A 16,656-nucleotide genomic window follows, 5' to 3' on the forward strand; every position below is an offset into this window, starting at 1 on the left:
CGAAACACAGCAGTCAATTCCACACAGCAGTATTCCACAAACAGTTGTGGATTGAATGACCAAATTATTATTTTTTAAGGGAACATTATCCCTAGAAACAAGATTCACCAATCGACTAATAACCATATTCCTATTTATTGCAAGGTAATAAGGAATGAATGTGGAGTAATGAAACTTGTCTAAAGTTTCACCCTGTCTGGGAACCGACCCCTGTCCTCTCCCTAACCAATACACTACAGGACTCCATGCTTAACATTTGTTTTGCTCTGTACAGGATACGCCGCTCAGAGCCATCAAAAAAAAAGTACAGCACGTGAAAGGAACTTTTATTTTCGTTCATAAAAAAACTCCCAAAATATCAGGTACAGCAGGAACTCAAACAATACAAGAAACCCGGTCGCTCCTCCCATTCTCACGGTAAAGCTCACAAACCAACATTCATCTTTAGAGCTCCAGTGATAAACAAAAAAAAATGAAGACAACAGAAAAGGGCAGAAAATAAAAGCAATATCTGAGAGGATATCTACTGCAGCAGGTTTATAAATCAAAAATTGTGTCTTCATCCCATCCTGTGGGTTTCAACCCAATAATAGATGAAATCAAGAAATGCAAAGAAAAATAAATGTATTCTTTGTTCTATCTTCTAATCCAAGCGCCAGGGTTAGCAGTAACAGGAGTAACCAGTGTTAATACCTTTTTTTCAAATGGCTCCAATCAATGTAAAGCACTGCATAATACAGTACGTCAATGCGGTGATGCAAGCTGGATTTTCTCTCTCTGTCTCAACTGCACTGCTCACAGGCACCGCAGATCTGTGCAGGGCAAGTTAGTGTTGCATTCTTTCAAGTTCCAAAGGCATCTATCTCACTCTTAATCCTCAACGTCCATTTAACGGAAGCTTCGTTTCTGTCGTCAATGAAAGGTCTTTCTTCCACACCTGCCAATGGCCAAGACCTGACTGGCGTTGACAGGGAGCTCGTTCTACTTTAAACATCTGCTTTTCTTTTTTTTAGCCCCCTCTAATTCTTCGCTTCCCTTTTTCGTTCTTTCCCCCCACTCCACCACAACAAAATGCCAGATAAAGGATTACATTTTCTTTGGTTAACGATCACGGAACAGCCTTCAGGACCCGACAAGTTTGCACAAGCGAGCCCGTGAGCAGCGAGTTAATATTCCCCTCCCCTTCCCCCAACCTTCAATGGCTTCTCCTCATTTATTTTTCCTCCAGACTTCGCAGAATGGCTTCTTCGAGCTCCGTATCTGAAACAAACGCAGGCATCAATAACCTGAACCAAGCCCCCGATGCATCGCCACAGGACTTGTGAAACACCTTTATTACCAGACAGAAGACTCGACACAAATGCCCTGCATCAGTCAACTCTCGTATGTTGAGTCCATCGGTGTGAAAGCCTGAAAGACGGTTCTGGACAGACATGTTTTGGGTGGCAGAAAACAGAAAACGCACACGCAAAAAGGTCAGCAAAGCAAACAGGTACAATCTTAGTTGAGGAGACTGTTCATTGGAACAGAAATCTTTCTCTCTCTCTCTCTCTCTCACGCTGACTTAAGCGCTGTGTATTTCTAGTGTGACACCTTTCGGGAAAAAAAGGAAGTTGACTGAAGATATATGCTGGAGACAGCGATCACAACTCAGGCAAGTCTTGTTCCCCTGAGGTTAGCTGCGAAGGGAGGTTCTGACATGTAATACAGTAAAGCTCATAGAATATTTTCTGTGAAGCGCTTTGAGACGTCTTAGTGACGTGATAAGGTGCTATATCAAATGCAAGGATGATTATTATAAACTCCCTTCCATTTTCAAATAATCCCGTGGGATCTTTAACATCCACCAGAACAGACAGATTTCACATCGGTTTAACGTCTCAATTTAAGGACGGTAACTCGGACCCAAGGACTACCCCAGCAATGAACTGGAGTGTCAGCCTGGACTGTGAGCTCCAACTCACAAATGGGGGCTGAACCCATTTGTTTTGGAGGCAAAAGTCCCACCAACTGAGCCAGACTGACACCATGTATTACACAGGGACGTCCAGCAGTCAGGAGAGGTTAACAAGGAGTGACAGAGGATAGTCCAATGCACTAATTGATTATTAATAATAATTCTTGCATGTGATATAGCGCATTTACACATTGTTGAGTCGTCTCAAAACGCTTCACAGGATTTACTGTAAAGTGGATTGACTGTGTAGTTTATGGGCGAAACACGACAGCCAGTGCGCACAGCAGTGTCCCACGAACAGTCATGGACTGAGTGACCAAATTTTATTTGGAGGATTGTTGGCCAGGAAATCAGGAGAGGGATAATCCGAAGGACAGATTATTTGAACAATAATGAACCCCATTCTTTGAAATCGTCAACAACTGACTGCAAAAACGGCCACAAATAGTAATAAACAAACACAAAAGATTGCACTGCACCTTCATCAACGGTGACCTGCTTTTTCAGGCTCTCCTCCAAACTGACAGCCAGGGCCTCTTGAAGGGCATCATCCTCATCATCACTACCTGGAATGTAAGAAAGGAAATAAAGTCAACCCACCACACAGAGCGGAGAGGCCGGGCGGGAATCAGAACCAGTTACCTTCTACAACACAAGACCGGGACTGACTGAGATCAGAGCTCTCTTCACCTTCTTTCTCCTCAACACAGGAACAACAAAAAAAACTTTGCTTTTGAATACAGCTCTGTCTACCCTCTGAACCATTTGTCTGTACTTGGTTTGTGGGCAAGTTCTTTATTGAATTGCAGGAAGGTAGATAAGTGTTCAGCAAAAACACTTCTCCCTTAAGCTGAGTAAATGGTTTCCTTTGTGATCCGGATCTCTTATGATTACCCCCAGCCCATTGGAACTTTTTGTTACGTATTTATATATCTATATATATTTCCAGTTCTTGTGGGATCTCTTACATGGAGGGGGAGGGAGCAAATTCAGTGCTTCCCCAATTCGCAAGTAATAACAGTTCAATAACAATAACCCTTCATTTGATATAGCATCTTATCAAGTCGTTGAGAATAATTATTNAAAAAATCCTTGCATTTGATAATAGTTCCTTATCACATCGTTGAGAATTCTCAAAGTGTTTCGCAGAATATACTGTTATACACAGAATATACAACGAATTGACTGTATATTTTGTGGGTGAAACGCGGCAGCCAATTGCACACAGCAGTGTCCCACAAACAGTCGTGGATTGAGTAACCACATTTTTATTTTTAGTTTTAAGAAGGAAATTATTACTCCCGGAAAGCAACCTGCTAATCAACTAACATTGCTAGGTAAACAGAGATGTGAGAAGGAAGAAACTTGCCTAAGGTTTCGCCCTGCCCGAGAATAAGGAATCCTCTTGCTCTAACCAATACACTACAGGATAACTGCTCCAGGACTCCACGGTTCAAACTGTCGATGTACATGCTGAAATAACTCGAGCTTTTCCTATGAACGTCCGTCCACGCAGCTCTAACCTAGCTGCTTCCCATCCTTTTAAAGCAGAGATGTTCCTTCCTGATAAAACTGGCACCTTTTAAAAATCCTCTCATCTGAATGGCAAAAAAATATATTTTTAAACATTAAGACAGAATTCAGCCCAGAATTCATAGACATGGGTTATTTGCTGCCTATCGGGACCCTCTATTGATTGGTAACTTATTTAAGATTAATAGCCACTAAATCAGTAAACCTTGGGTTCCACTGGAATAGCCAAATACATTAAGGGGCAGAGGGGCTCCATATACTTCCATAAAACACAGCCAAAATACACACTTCACAGTATACAAAATAAACACTTTACAGTATACATGAGGATACAACAACAATTTTCATTTATACAGCGCCCTTCATGTGGGTAGTGTCTTGATGTAATACACCGTTTAAAAACCACACTTTACAGTGCATCCCGGTGAAGCACAATGTAAAGTCCCTCTGATGTGAAAGGCGCTACCTCAAATGTAAGGATCATCATTAAGTTATTATTATCCTACAGTTCCCTCAAAAATCCAAGTCAAGCCAATGACACCGAAGTCGAAAGAGATGGTTTTCTGAACGAGGGCGACATCTCGCAGCGAATGGTTGCAAAAGAACTGAACCCGATACTGAGGTGGTAATAGATCCATTTATTTCAGTTAATCACTGTAACGGGATAACCTTATCAAAGCACTTCTGGCCCACCTTTTCCAATATCTGATATACTATTCAGTAAGGCACACATCATCTCTCCTTCCATGTGGTGAGGGTTAAGCACGTGACCAGGCCTCATCGTTTTCTTCAGTTGGTTCTTTAGCTCCTCAAAGCCCTTGTCTCCAGAGAGGACGGTGAAGGGGATGTGCTTTGGCAGCTGCTCATCCATACGGCCAGCCTGGGGAGAGGGTTACATTGTAAGAGAAGATCCTCCGGGGGATGGGGAGCCTGTGAAGCCAAGCGAGTATGGGGGTGATCGGCTCCACAGAGCTGAACTCGACAGAGGGAGCTACACGTCCAGACTCAAGTCATCCCACAGATTTTACCTTCCCCTCCCCAAATACACACACACACACACAGAACTCCACTCCCCACACACGACATACACACATGTTACAATTAATATACAAAGAGCAAAACCACAAACATGCATGCAGATGGCAAAGTCCGCAGCGTCCTTCCGGTCGCTGCACGGTGGATGCAGGAAGAAGGAGCCAGTGTTGACCAAGTAATTGTAGATTGGGCAGTTTTCTGGCTGTTTCCAGACGGTCTTCCCACCTTTTTAAAAAAGACATTTAAAAAACTTGCTTGAAAATAGCAGTACCAAATTCTTCTAATAATCTTACAAAGGATTAATATCATAATAATACTTGTACTATAGCGCCTTTCCACTTCGTCGAGATGTCTCAAACCCTTCCCAGAATATAATGTAAAGTGGATTGACCGTGTATTTTGTGGGCGAAACGTGGCGAAACAGTCGTGGATTGAGTGACCAAATTATTATTATTTTAGCGAGTGAAGTAGGATGCAGAAGGACAGAAGTGGTGGGGCGTGGGATGGGGGTGGGGAAAGGTCTAGGCTGCTTCATTCCTTAAATGCAACCAGTTCACACCACCTTGGTTAAAGCGGAGCTAAAAGAGGCAATGCCACAGAGATGCGGAATTCAGCACCTGCAGGTCAGAAAGGAACTTGCTGCTCAGGAACTCCAAACGGTTCACTATCAGCTCATACTCAGGGCAGACACCCCAATACACAGCTGCGAGAGCACTCAATCGTCAGAGGGCGGATGAGACATTAAATTGAGGTAAAACCCCCCTGTTTAGGTGTACGTCACAAAATCCAATGGCATGACTCAAAGAGAATGGATTTCTTCCTGTGTTCTGGCCAACAATTCCCCCCAAATAAGCCCAACCATTAATTTCCTGGCTTTTTGTGGGATATCGCTGTGCTCAAATTGGCTGGCCCGTTTGCCTGCAAAATACACAGTCACTACACATCCTGTGAAGCACTTTGCGGCGGCCTCCCAACCTGAAAGGCGCCATGTCAAATGCAAGGATTAGTATAATTATTGTGTTTTAAGAGCCTTGCCTCTCTGCAGATAACAAGCTTAGAGACATTGTTGTCCCTACACGAACCGTACAAATTACAAAAACTAAATAATATATTTAAGACGTCTCAAAGCGCTCCACAGAATATATTGTAAAGTGGATCGACTGTGTATGTTGTGGGTGAAACGCGGAAGATAATTGCACTCAGCAGCGTCCCACAAACAGTTGTGGATTGAGTGATTATTATCATTAATTTTATGAATTTTATATTGGGGGAAGGAATTGTTACCCCAGGAAAGCGATGCACCAATCAATTAACTAGCAACCGGGTTCTTAATTACTGCTAGAGGATACTGATAGAGGATGATTGACCCCAGTTGCTTGCAACTATAAAGCAGTAAATCACAGAGAAAATAAATGGCAAAGGCCCTGGAGGTCAGAGCGCAGTTGAAGTATATCACAGCTCATTACTCTTTGGGCTCCTCAAGCCATTTACTTTGTCACATGAGCCTGCTTTGGACTCAGGCCTCTGCTAACTCCTGCTCCACGTTGCATTTGGGTCAGTGCTCCAAGACTCTACCTCGCATCCAAGAAGCTATATAAATGCAAGCTGTTGTTGGGAAGAGGAGGACAACGGCCTGGGAGATGGGCCAGGGGAGGAATGGGGGTGGGGGGAGCTGGGAAGTAAGATTGCAGGGATAAAGCCGTGGATGGAAGCATTTGAAAACAAGTATGACTATCCTAAAGTTGGTCCGCTAGCTGACAGGGAGTCAGTGGAGGAGGGTGGGGGTGGGGTGAGGGGCTAATGGAACCCGGTGCATGAAAGATGGTAGACTGCCGAGTTCTGGATGATCTGGAACTGAAGGGAGAGCGGGCAAGGCTGGTGAGCGGGCAGGGCAAGGCCAGTCACAACATGTTTGTGGGAAGCTGCTGCGCGCAATTGGCTGCTGCGTTTCGCCCACAAACTATACAGTCAATTCACTCCCGTGTATTCCTTGAAGCGCTTTGAGACATCTCGAAGATGTGATAAGGCGCTAAATCGAATGCAAGGATGATTCGTTTTATCCTCCTGACATTGACCTAATCAACACATCAGACCAACCTTTAAAGCCCCAGAAGAAGGTTCCTTGGTTAAGATGCCCCGGTAAATGTTTGAAGAAGCCGGCCCAGTTGTCCAAATCAATGAAGACGAGATGTGTCATGGTGCGGAGGTAGTCCAGGTCTGGCAGACACAGCTCTTCCTCCATGGCCGTTACACCTTCCTTCTCTAGTGAGAGGGTGATGGTGGGGGGTAAGAGAAGAGAAAAACAAAATAAAACATCATTACCATCGTCACAAATGCAGCGCTCACCCTTGTGATCCACTTACATCTCATCAGCAGCTTTAGCACGACTTGCGAATTGCAAAGTAAAGGCGGAATATCTCAGAATATTCCGAGAAACTCGGACAACTCAAACTGCTACAACTTGGCACGGAAACCGGAACTATCGCAGGAGACTAAGCCTTCTCTCACGTAGCTTTCAGGTCCCCAATGTTGAAATATACTGACTATTACCTCAGGATACATTGGTATATTTCAAACAGCAACCGAATGTTTCAGAAGGTTTGATAGTTAAATGGTTAAAAGTAGCTTTGCTGGACGGGCTGAGGTCAGCTTCTGATTACATTTCAGATTTTCCTGGGAAGATGTTCGCTCCTCTGAGATAATGAGCGATCAGGTCCTTGAGCACAGATGTAAGAACAAAGGACCACAGAAAGAAAAGACAGGAGCCTCAGACACCCGCCTATCTCAAGGCTGCCCAGAAGTTGTCCATATCTTTCTCCTTATCAGGTATCTTCCCATGCAAAAAGAGACTGCTCAAAGATCGCTAGCAGCCTGTGAAGGGTGGGGGCTATCTCTGTGACAAGGGGCGGTGGAGCTAGAAACACATAAAAGATGTAACTTCAAAATAGTTGGAGTCGTGTAGAGGGTCAGAACACTTCCCAGTGGAATCGATATCGATTCTACTGTATCTATGTATATGTACAGGGGTGAGGGAATTTACTTCCAGTAAGAAAGTGACCATTAAAAGGGAAAAAGGAGGACTAGTGGGTAATATTTTTTCGGTTTTGTTTGCTAGGCAAAGAAGTAATAACAGTAAGCAGTGGTCGGTCCGTTTGAAACCCAGAAGTCAGGTTAGACAGTGCGAGTGAGGTACTGGGCTAAGAGCTGATGGTTTCTGGTGGGTTTCCAGGAGCCACTCACTGTGATGCTTTGTTATACTTCTGTGATCTTTTCAGTCCAAGTCAAGGTGTGATCCCAGGTCTACTGTTTGGTCTGGAGTACGAAACAGAGCCTGGATACGTGTTGTCGTCGCTGTATCATCAGTACTATTGTCGCTGTGTATGACTAGTTGGATCCGAGGATTTACTGGACACCAGTCCCTGTTTATAGTGTTTTGTGTTACAGAGTCTGCTGTGTATTTTGAGGTGTGTTTGTCTGGAGTGCTGAGCAGCCCCTGTGTGCATGCTGTGTGGTAAATGTTTTGCTCACAAAAATGTGCTGTGTTGTTATTGTGTTGTTATATGGAGTATTATGTGATTACAGATTGTTAAACCTTACATTTCATCTTATGCAATCAACTCTATACTCTTACCACCGCCTGTCGAATTAATAACACCGAGCCTCTTGCCAACCTATATAATAAATAATAATCATCCTTGCATTTGATATAGCGCTTTTCACGTCTTCTAGACGTCTCAAAGCGCTTCACGGAATAGACTGCAAAATGAATTAACTGTATATTTGTGGGCGAAACCCATGTCTCATACTCTCTGGGATAAGGGAAGCAGGATATGTCCCTCCAGGGAGAGAGTGCGCATTCCATGGAATTGTTAGCTTGGTTTAGATACTCTTAAGCACAGTGATGGGTTTCCGCATGGGTCAGACACCTGGTTGAGCAAAAAAAAACTATTCACTGGACCACAGCAGCCCCTTGGACTGCAGATATAATGGGCAACAAAATTCCTTTTTGTTTGAAATAAAATAATTTATCATTCATTAGGATCAGCAGAAACACTTTTGTTTCAATAAATACTTGCAAGGAGAAAAATTAATGTGCCTTTTTACTCTTTGCTTAAAAAAAGACCAATTCTTTCCGATGAGAGACCTGAACCACAGAAAGCGTCTCAAATTCAAGTCTAAAATTCTGCTTGGGATTTGTTCTTACATTTCTTGTGTTTTTTAATACTTGGGGAAACCTATCACCGTGCGTGCCTAAGAGTACCCAAATCAGAGGTCCACATATGTATGCACTCTCTCCCTCCACGGCCTTACTTCTCCCTTCTCCCCACCTCTGGCTATTGGCGGTCGGGGCCTTCAGCCTCTCTACCCCCACCCTACAATCTCTTTGTCTCACTCCCTCCCTTGCCTCCTTCAACGCCCACCCACCAGTTTTGGGCATGACTCTTTCCTCCTCCCTCTCTCCGCCAAAACACAGATTCTGGCATAAGGTTTTGGCCCAGTGCTCCCTTTCCTTGGGAGTCCTGGAGCTCAGTAGTTAGCGCACTCGCAAGTGAGAGACCTTGGTTCCCGACAGGGTGAAACGTTGAGCAAGTTTCCTTACTCCACACCACTGTTTACCCATACAACAACTTGCGTTCTTCACGCAGGTTAGCGTCCTGGCGAGCTTCACAGTGGCAGAGTCTGACAATGAGCCAAGGGGAAAGGGAGGGGGAGGTGACTGTAAGCACAATCAAAAATAAAGGTCTTTAAGCGGGATTTGAAGTTGTGGAAGGAGGGGGCAAGACAGAGGGATTCAAGGAGTGATTTCCAGAGTTTCGGGGCGTTGTGGCTGAAGGCACAGCCATCGACAGTGGAATGTGAGGCACGAGGGGCAAAGAGGAAGCCAGCCGAGCGGAGGCAGAGAGTGGTGGAGTGGGGGGTAAGCAGGTTGAATCAGTAGGGAGGTGCGAGGGCATGAAGGGATTTGAAAACAAGTGAGAGGATCTTGAGGTCGATCCGTTCAGTGATTGGGAGCCAGTGGAGGATGGTAATGACTGGTGTGATCGGGCGGGTAGGTGTGTGGAGTAAGGAAACTTTTAACCGTTTGCCCTGCCCGGGAATCAAACTTGGGTCCCTCGCTTGCGAGGCAAGGGCGCTAACCACCATGCTTCAGGACTCCATTTAGCAACGCCCGGTTGAAGCTCGTTGGGAGGGTTAATTAACACAGCGGGACTTCAACAAACCACCCGCACTCAACTTCCTAAACTGAACCTACATCCCACTACCTTTTGGCTTTGGTCTCTTGGCAGAACGTTTTGGGGAGCGAGCGGCACTGACCCAGCCGCCGGCCGGGGTCGAGTTACCCTGAGACGTGGACTACCTTCGGTGGCTTTTAACCCCTTGCGGCTGGTGGAAGCCTCGGCTCCGTCTCCCGGGGTCTCCTGGTCGAGCCGGGGGGGTTTCCGCGGGGCGGCGTGCTTGCTGTGGTAGTGCATCTGTGCCGCCTCCTGGTTGATGAAGCTCTTGTGGCAGCTGGCACACTTGATGACGAAGGCCCCTTTGTCGACGAGCGAGGCATCGTGTCTGTCCAGAAGGTGGGCCCTCATGCCCCCCAGCGACTGAGCCGTACTGGGACAGGAGCCGCAGCGGTACCAGAGCCTCCCCGTCTCGAACAGGGTCTTGGCGCACCTGCTCTCGTCCTCCTTCTTCAGCTTCTTGGAGCTGTAGTTGGCCCGGCAGCCACAGGACAGCCGGTGGCCCCCCTGCTCGGGGTCCTTGCCTTCCGCCGCGTCCCTGTGCCGCAAGAACAGGTACTCGGTGCTGTGGAAGGTGTGGTAGTGCCTCAGGAACTCCTGCTCGCAGTCGCACACCACGTCGTCGCACAAGCCGCAGAAGTACTTGACCCTGACCTGCCCTGCGTGCTGCTCCATGCAGTGATGGCAGGCCATCTCCGCCAGGTGGAAGCGCTGCCCACACAACCCGCAGCTGTACCTGTGGAACTGGTGGCTGCCCACCGCCCCGCAGTGCCTGGCCACGCTCTCCTCCGACTCGAACATCTCCCCGCACAGCGCGCACTGCCAGGCGCCCTCCGAGGGGCTGTGCAGGTCGGGCGTGGGGCTGGGGGGGCCAGTCACGGGGGGGCCGGGCTCCAGCCGGACCCCTTCGACCTCCGGCTTGACTCCTGGCGCAGGCTGGGACGGTCCAGAGGGCTCGAAATCCATGGGGCTCTCGCCCCGCTCGCCTTCCTCCTCCTCCTCGCCCGGCCCCTGGATGTAGTAGTAAGTGTGGCCGCTGTGACGCTCGCCGATGTGGGCCATCAGATCCTCTCTGCTCGGCAGCTCGGCCTGGCAGCCGCTGCACCAGAAGTGGAAGCTGGACAGGTGGGCCCCGCCGTGGATGCGGCTCATGTGCAGCCCGATGATGCCGGCCTCCAGCGCCCGCTTCCCGCACACCTGGCACCTGTACCGCACGTCGTTGGCCACCATCACGTGGGTCTCCGCCGTTTTCTCCGACTCGAAGCTCTGCTGGCACTCGCAGCGCCACGTCTGGCTCCCCAATAACCCCTCGCTCTCCCTCCTCTCCTCCTTCACCCGCCGCACCTCGCCGTTCAATTCCAGCCGAATCCTCTTGCTGACCGTGGGCTCGGAGCTGGAGCCGGAGCGCAGAGCCACGAGGGGCCGCTTAAAGGGGCTTTGCTTCTTCCCCTTGGACTGGTCGAGGAGCATGCGCAGGTCGGAGGGGGTCTTGCTGTTCTCGTTGAAGCGGCAGAACTCCAGGATGGCCCGCTCCATGGACTGGATCCACTGGACGCTGTGGCTGGTGGCCTCCGAGTGCTGCCTCACCTGCTCCTCGGACACAAACAGCCGTCCGCAGTCCAGGCAACGGCCGCACACTTTAAAGATGGCCGCCACCTGGCTGATGCTCTTGGCTGCCATAGCAATGGGGCCGGCCTTCCTGCACCGCGTCCTACACAGGAAACACAACGGACGCACACACATGTATGTCAGACACTGTGTATTTTGTGGACGAAATGCGGCAGCCAATTGCACACAGCAGTGTCCCGCAAGCAGTCGTGGATTGAGAGACCAAATTTATTTTTTTAAAAAGGAAATTATTTCCTCCCGCAAAAGCAATTCCCCCCGACACCCCGCCCCGCAATCGGATAACGACTGAGTTCCTATTTACTGCTGGGTAAACAGAGGCGTGTGGAGGGAGAAACCCTGCCCAAGGTTTCGTCAGCCTCATCTTATTTGGGTGCTAGAATCAGACTCGATAGGATTGAGGGGAAGATGGAATTTAAATGAATTAAAAAATTTTTTTTTCAAGTTTTCTAAAGGGAACTGGATACGTACCTGACGAGGAAAAATTTGCAGGGCAATGGGGCAAAAGCAGGGGGAAGTGGGACTAGTTGGTGGCTTTTTTCCCCCCCAAAGAGCCGGCACAGTCATAATGGCCAGAATGACCATTATAATGTGCTGTAAGATTCTATGGTTCTGTGAAATGTTTGCGCGCTGTTGCCACCACAAACCTGAAATGTGCCGTCACTTCCGTGTGGGTGCGTAGCTTCTGCTGACAAGCCGTGCACTTCACCTGGAAGGGAACTTCCTGGCACAAGGACACCAACAGCTTCTTTGCGTAGCCAGGTATCGGAAGTGGACACCGCGTTGCCGGCTCCTCTGCGACGGTCATCGGGAGGGGAAAAGAGAACGAAAAGGATTAAATTTGAGACCCGGCTTTGGCATAAAATAATCAGAATTAAAATAATTACATCTGCTGTAATAATGCTTGCATCTGGTATGCAGCTTTATTACGTCGTCGAGACACCTCAAAAGGCTTGACAGAATATATCGTGAAGTGGACTGACTGTGCATACACCCGCTCCGAGATACCGTCCTGCATGAAGGGCGCTGTAGGCGTGCAAGTTGTTGTTGTGTTTTGTGTGCGATATTGTGCCTTTCACATCGTGAGGATGTTTCGCAGGATTTACTGTAAAGTGTGGACAGAGTGCGGATTTTGTAGCCGATCGCTGTAGCCAATTTGTGGTGAAGCGTTTTGTGGCTTTGACAAACGTCTCTGTGGAAAACGTTCTCAATCTTGCAGAAACGCCTGGAAAGGGCCACAGTGAAACCGCTCGACCTACCTGGCAGGGCGTGGGTTGAAACAAAATGGCTCCTTTTAGCCATATGCTGTAGACATTGGTCCCTCAGGTTAAAGAACAGATAACAGGTGGGACAGGCGTAGCACTGCACAATCTGAGGCTGCAAATCTGGCTGATGCCCCTCAGTATCCTGAGAACTGGCCTACAAAATAAAGAGTTTTTCAGATGAACTGCACAACAACAACTACTTGCACTTATATAGTGCTCCTCATACAGGACACATGCCTGCACGTTCCTCACCAATGTGGCAATACGCAGCGAGCTCACAGCTGGTGTTACCAAATAAATAAATAATCCTTACATTTGATATAGCGCCTTCTCACGTCGTTGAGGCGTCTCAAAGCGCTTTACAGGAGGCACTGTAAAGAGATTTTGACTGTGTATTTTGCTGGCAACAATAGAGAAAACACACACGTATCTATGCACACACGGTGGAATTGCAAGTAGCCTATTTTTGTTCATATATTTATATTATCAATGGTAACACGCTTTAGCTCACCGGAGCCGGTTTATAAATCCACCCCACACACATAGACTTACCTAAGGGAAGGCAAAACAAAAAAAGTGCCAAGATTAAAATGAATAAAATAATGAACCTTTGCAGTTGTTTTAGCACGTTTCACATCAGGAGGATGTGTCAAAAGTGCTTGACACGATTAACTATAAAGCGCAGACTATTTCTTTTATTAAGCGAAGACAAAACATAACACACAGCAATGGCCCACAAACTGGCATGGAATGAATGACCAATTCGATCTGGTGGATTGTTGGCCAGAAGAAACTCCCTTCTCCCTTCGAATAGTGCCACTTGATCTTTAACATCCACCTGATTAGGTAGACGGGGCCTCTTAATGTCTCATTTGAAGGACGATGCAGTATTCCAACAATGCAGTAATCCCCCAGCACTGTATTGGAATATCAGCCTCGATTGTGAGTTCAAAGTCCTGACGTGGGGCCTGAAACCATAACCTCTGACTCAGTGGCAAGAGTTGACTTTGACTGAGCCAGGCTGACATGTCAGGAAGACATCTCAAAGCGCTTCACAGGATTTACTGTAAAGTGTGGTGACTATTTAGCCGCTACACTTTACGGTTAGTGTTTCTGTAACACTAACGCAAGATTTAACAAAATCTAGCAGCCCTGCCCCTGCAGTCCACAGCCAAGGAATAACAGTCAACAGTTAACATTGCCAAAAGTATGAAAACGTGTAAAAAGAAATCGATTGCACCAGTGTGATACTTAACATCCGAATGACATGCTGCACAGAATATTTGTCATACCTTTGAAGACACATGATCTTCATACTGCTTCACGTTTAAGAAGCGCTGGTAACACACCACGCAAATGTATGAGACAGACGGGCACCCATGGAGGGTGATGGTGGGATCGCAGGGAGAATGATCAAACCTGCAAAACAACATAAAAATAAGTGAGTTAACAGTGCACACCGGGTCCCAATGTCAGCCTGGATCAGTCAGTCACACCCTTGCCTTATTGTCATTACATGGAGTCCTGTAACTCAGTGGTTAGACACGTGCCTCACAAGCGAGAGACCTGGGCTTGATTCCCGGCAGGACGAAATGGCAGGGCAAGTTTCCTTACTCCACACACCCCTGTTTACTAAGCAGTAAGTAGGAACCCGGTTGTTAGTGGATTAGCTTTTCGGGGATCATAACTCCTTCAGACTGTTTGTGGGACACTGCTGTGCACAATTGTCTATTGCGTTTTGCCTACAAAATATACAATCAATTCACTTTACAGTATAAGCCAATTGCGCAAGACAGTGTCCCAAAAACGTGGATTGAGTGACCAATTTTTTTTGTTTGTTTTTGTTTGAGGGATAATTATCCCCAGAAAGCGATCCACCAATTGACAAATAATCAGGTTCCTACGCACTGCTAGGCAAACTAACACATGCAAAGTAAGGAAACTTGCCCAAGGTTTTGTCTTGCCCGGGAATCGAACCAGGGACCCGTCGCTTGCGAGGCGAGTGCTGTAACCAATACTCTACAGGACTCCATTAACTCTAAAGATCTCCAAACTGGGCCAGAAGGTTGTGGGCTCAAACCTCACTTTGGGACTTTGACCTCGTCGTCCAGGTTGACATTCCAGTGCAGTGCTGGGAGAAGCACGAGTTCTCAGAAGTGCTGTACTTTGGAAGGCTCAAAGTGCTTCACACAGCTGACTGAGAGCCCAAGACTTGGAGAGGGTGCTGAGGAAGTGGGGGGGTGGGGGGGAAGAAAGAGTAAGTGAAGTGTCCAAAGGAGCAGTCGAAAAGATAAATTCATGAGGTCCCATCGACCAGTTTATGTGGATGTGAAAGCTATTTGAAAGGAGAAGGGGAGTTTCTCCCGTGGTCCTGGCCAACAATCATCCAGTTAATGTGGTCAACAACAACAAGATTCCATTTATAGAGCGCCTTTCACGTCGGGAGGACGTCCCAAGGCGCTGTACAGTTGTGTCAGGAAACGAGCAGGGGGAAATGGTTAGGGTGAGGGGAGGGAAGGGAGGGAGCGAGGAGGGGGGAAATGGTCAGGTGAGGGGAGGGAAGGGAGGGGACAAAGAGTTGAGAGGGGAGCTGAAGGCACGGTCAAAGAGAAAGGTCTTGAGACCGGCCTTGAAGGAGGAAAGGGAGGAAGGAAGGCGAAGGCACTGGGGGATAGAGTTCCAGAACCTCGGGGCTGAGAGGCTGAAGGCCCGGCCACCGATGGTAGGGCGGTTGGGGCGGGGGATGTGGAGCAGACCGGAGCCAGAGGAACGGAGGGTACGGGCAGGTAGGTAGGGGGATAGTAGGTCGGAGAGGTAGGAGGGAGCAAGGCCGTGAATGGCCTTGTAGGTGAGGATGAGGATCTTGAATTCGATCCTCTGGGGGATGGGGAGCCAGTGGAGGCGAGCGAGGGTGGGAGTGATGTGGTCCGAAGCCTGGTGCGGGACAGTACACGAGCTGCAGAGTTCTGAATGACCTGCAGCTTGTGGAGGGAGGTGGCGGGAAGGCCGGCGAGGAGAGAGTTCCCATAGTCCAGCCTTGAGGTGATAAAGGCGTGGACCAGAGTTTCAGCAGCGTGAGGGGTGAGGTAGTGCCGTAGTCTGGCGATGTTCCGGAGGTGATGGAAGGCAGTGCCAGTTGTAGCGCAGATATGAGGAAGAAAGGACAGCTCAGGGTCGAACAAAACGCCGAGGTTCCTGACTGGCTTTGAGAGGTGGAGAGTGCAGCCTTGGATGCTGATGGTGTCAGCGCCTGAGGTGCGGAGGCGCTGACGTGAGCCAATCAGGAGGGCCTCAGTTTTGCGCACGTTGAGCTGAAGAAAGTTGTCTCTCGTCCAGGACTCGATGTCGGACAGGCAGCTGTCAGGACATCGGTGGTCGTGGAGTTGAGGGTAGAGGAGGAAAGGTAGAGTTGGGTGTCATCCGCATACATGTGGAAGTTAACCCCATGTCTGCGGATGATGTCACCAAGGGGGAGCATATAGAGGGTGAAGAGGAGGGGACCGAGGACAGAGCCCTGAGGGACACCGCACGAGACAGTGCGGGGCTGGAGGAAAAGCCGTTTGTGGAAACAAAATGAAGACGGTGGGAGAGGTACGACCTAAACCACTCAAGGACAGGGCCTTGAAGGTTGAGGTGGGAGGACAAGCGGTGGAGGAGGATAGCGTGGTCGACCGTATCGAATGCTGCCGATAGGTCGAGGAGGACGAGGAGGCAGAGGGAGCCCTGGTCACAGATGGTCAGGATGTCATTGGTGACCTTGACCAGGGCAGTTTCTGTGCTATGGGCAGCACGGAAACCCGACTGAAGGGGTTCGAATAGTGAATGGGTGGAGAGGAAAGAGCGCAGCTGGGAGGCGACAACTCTTTCAAGGACCTTGGACAGGAAGGGGAGGTTGGAGATGGGCCGGTAGCTTGATAGCTGCGACGCATCAAGGGAGGGTTTTTTCAAAGTGGGAGTGATGATGGCAGTTTTTAAGGGAATGGGAACAGAGCCAGAGGAGAGGGAC

General features: G+C 48.3%; 1 protein-coding gene across 1 annotated transcript in view; it reads right to left on the reverse strand.

Annotated features, from left to right (window-relative positions):
* Positions 1 to 309: 309 nt before the first annotated feature.
* The window catches only part of znf451 (zinc finger protein 451), a 39,081-nt gene continuing 22,734 nt past the window's right edge, over positions 310 to 16,656 (reverse strand). Inside the window, exons 7-15 of the mRNA XM_042333582.1 lie at positions 13,943 to 14,069; positions 12,645 to 12,804; positions 12,033 to 12,180; positions 9,885 to 11,470; positions 6,623 to 6,787; positions 4,620 to 4,750; positions 4,184 to 4,370; positions 2,437 to 2,523; positions 310 to 1,260 (exon numbers count right to left, since the gene is read on the reverse strand). Of these exons, the coding sequence (XP_042189516.1) occupies positions 1,214 to 1,260; positions 2,437 to 2,523; positions 4,184 to 4,370; positions 4,620 to 4,750; positions 6,623 to 6,787; positions 9,885 to 11,470; positions 12,033 to 12,180; positions 12,645 to 12,804; positions 13,943 to 14,069 (2,638 nt within the window). The 3' untranslated portion in view covers positions 310 to 1,213. The remainder of the gene's footprint in view (positions 1,261 to 2,436; positions 2,524 to 4,183; positions 4,371 to 4,619; positions 4,751 to 6,622; positions 6,788 to 9,884; positions 11,471 to 12,032; positions 12,181 to 12,644; positions 12,805 to 13,942; positions 14,070 to 16,656) is intronic.

Source organism: Callorhinchus milii, unplaced genomic scaffold (assembly GCF_018977255.1).
Source record: "Callorhinchus milii isolate IMCB2004 unplaced genomic scaffold, IMCB_Cmil_1.0 Scaffold3, whole genome shotgun sequence".
NCBI lineage: Eukaryota > Metazoa > Chordata > Chondrichthyes > Chimaeriformes > Callorhinchidae > Callorhinchus > Callorhinchus milii.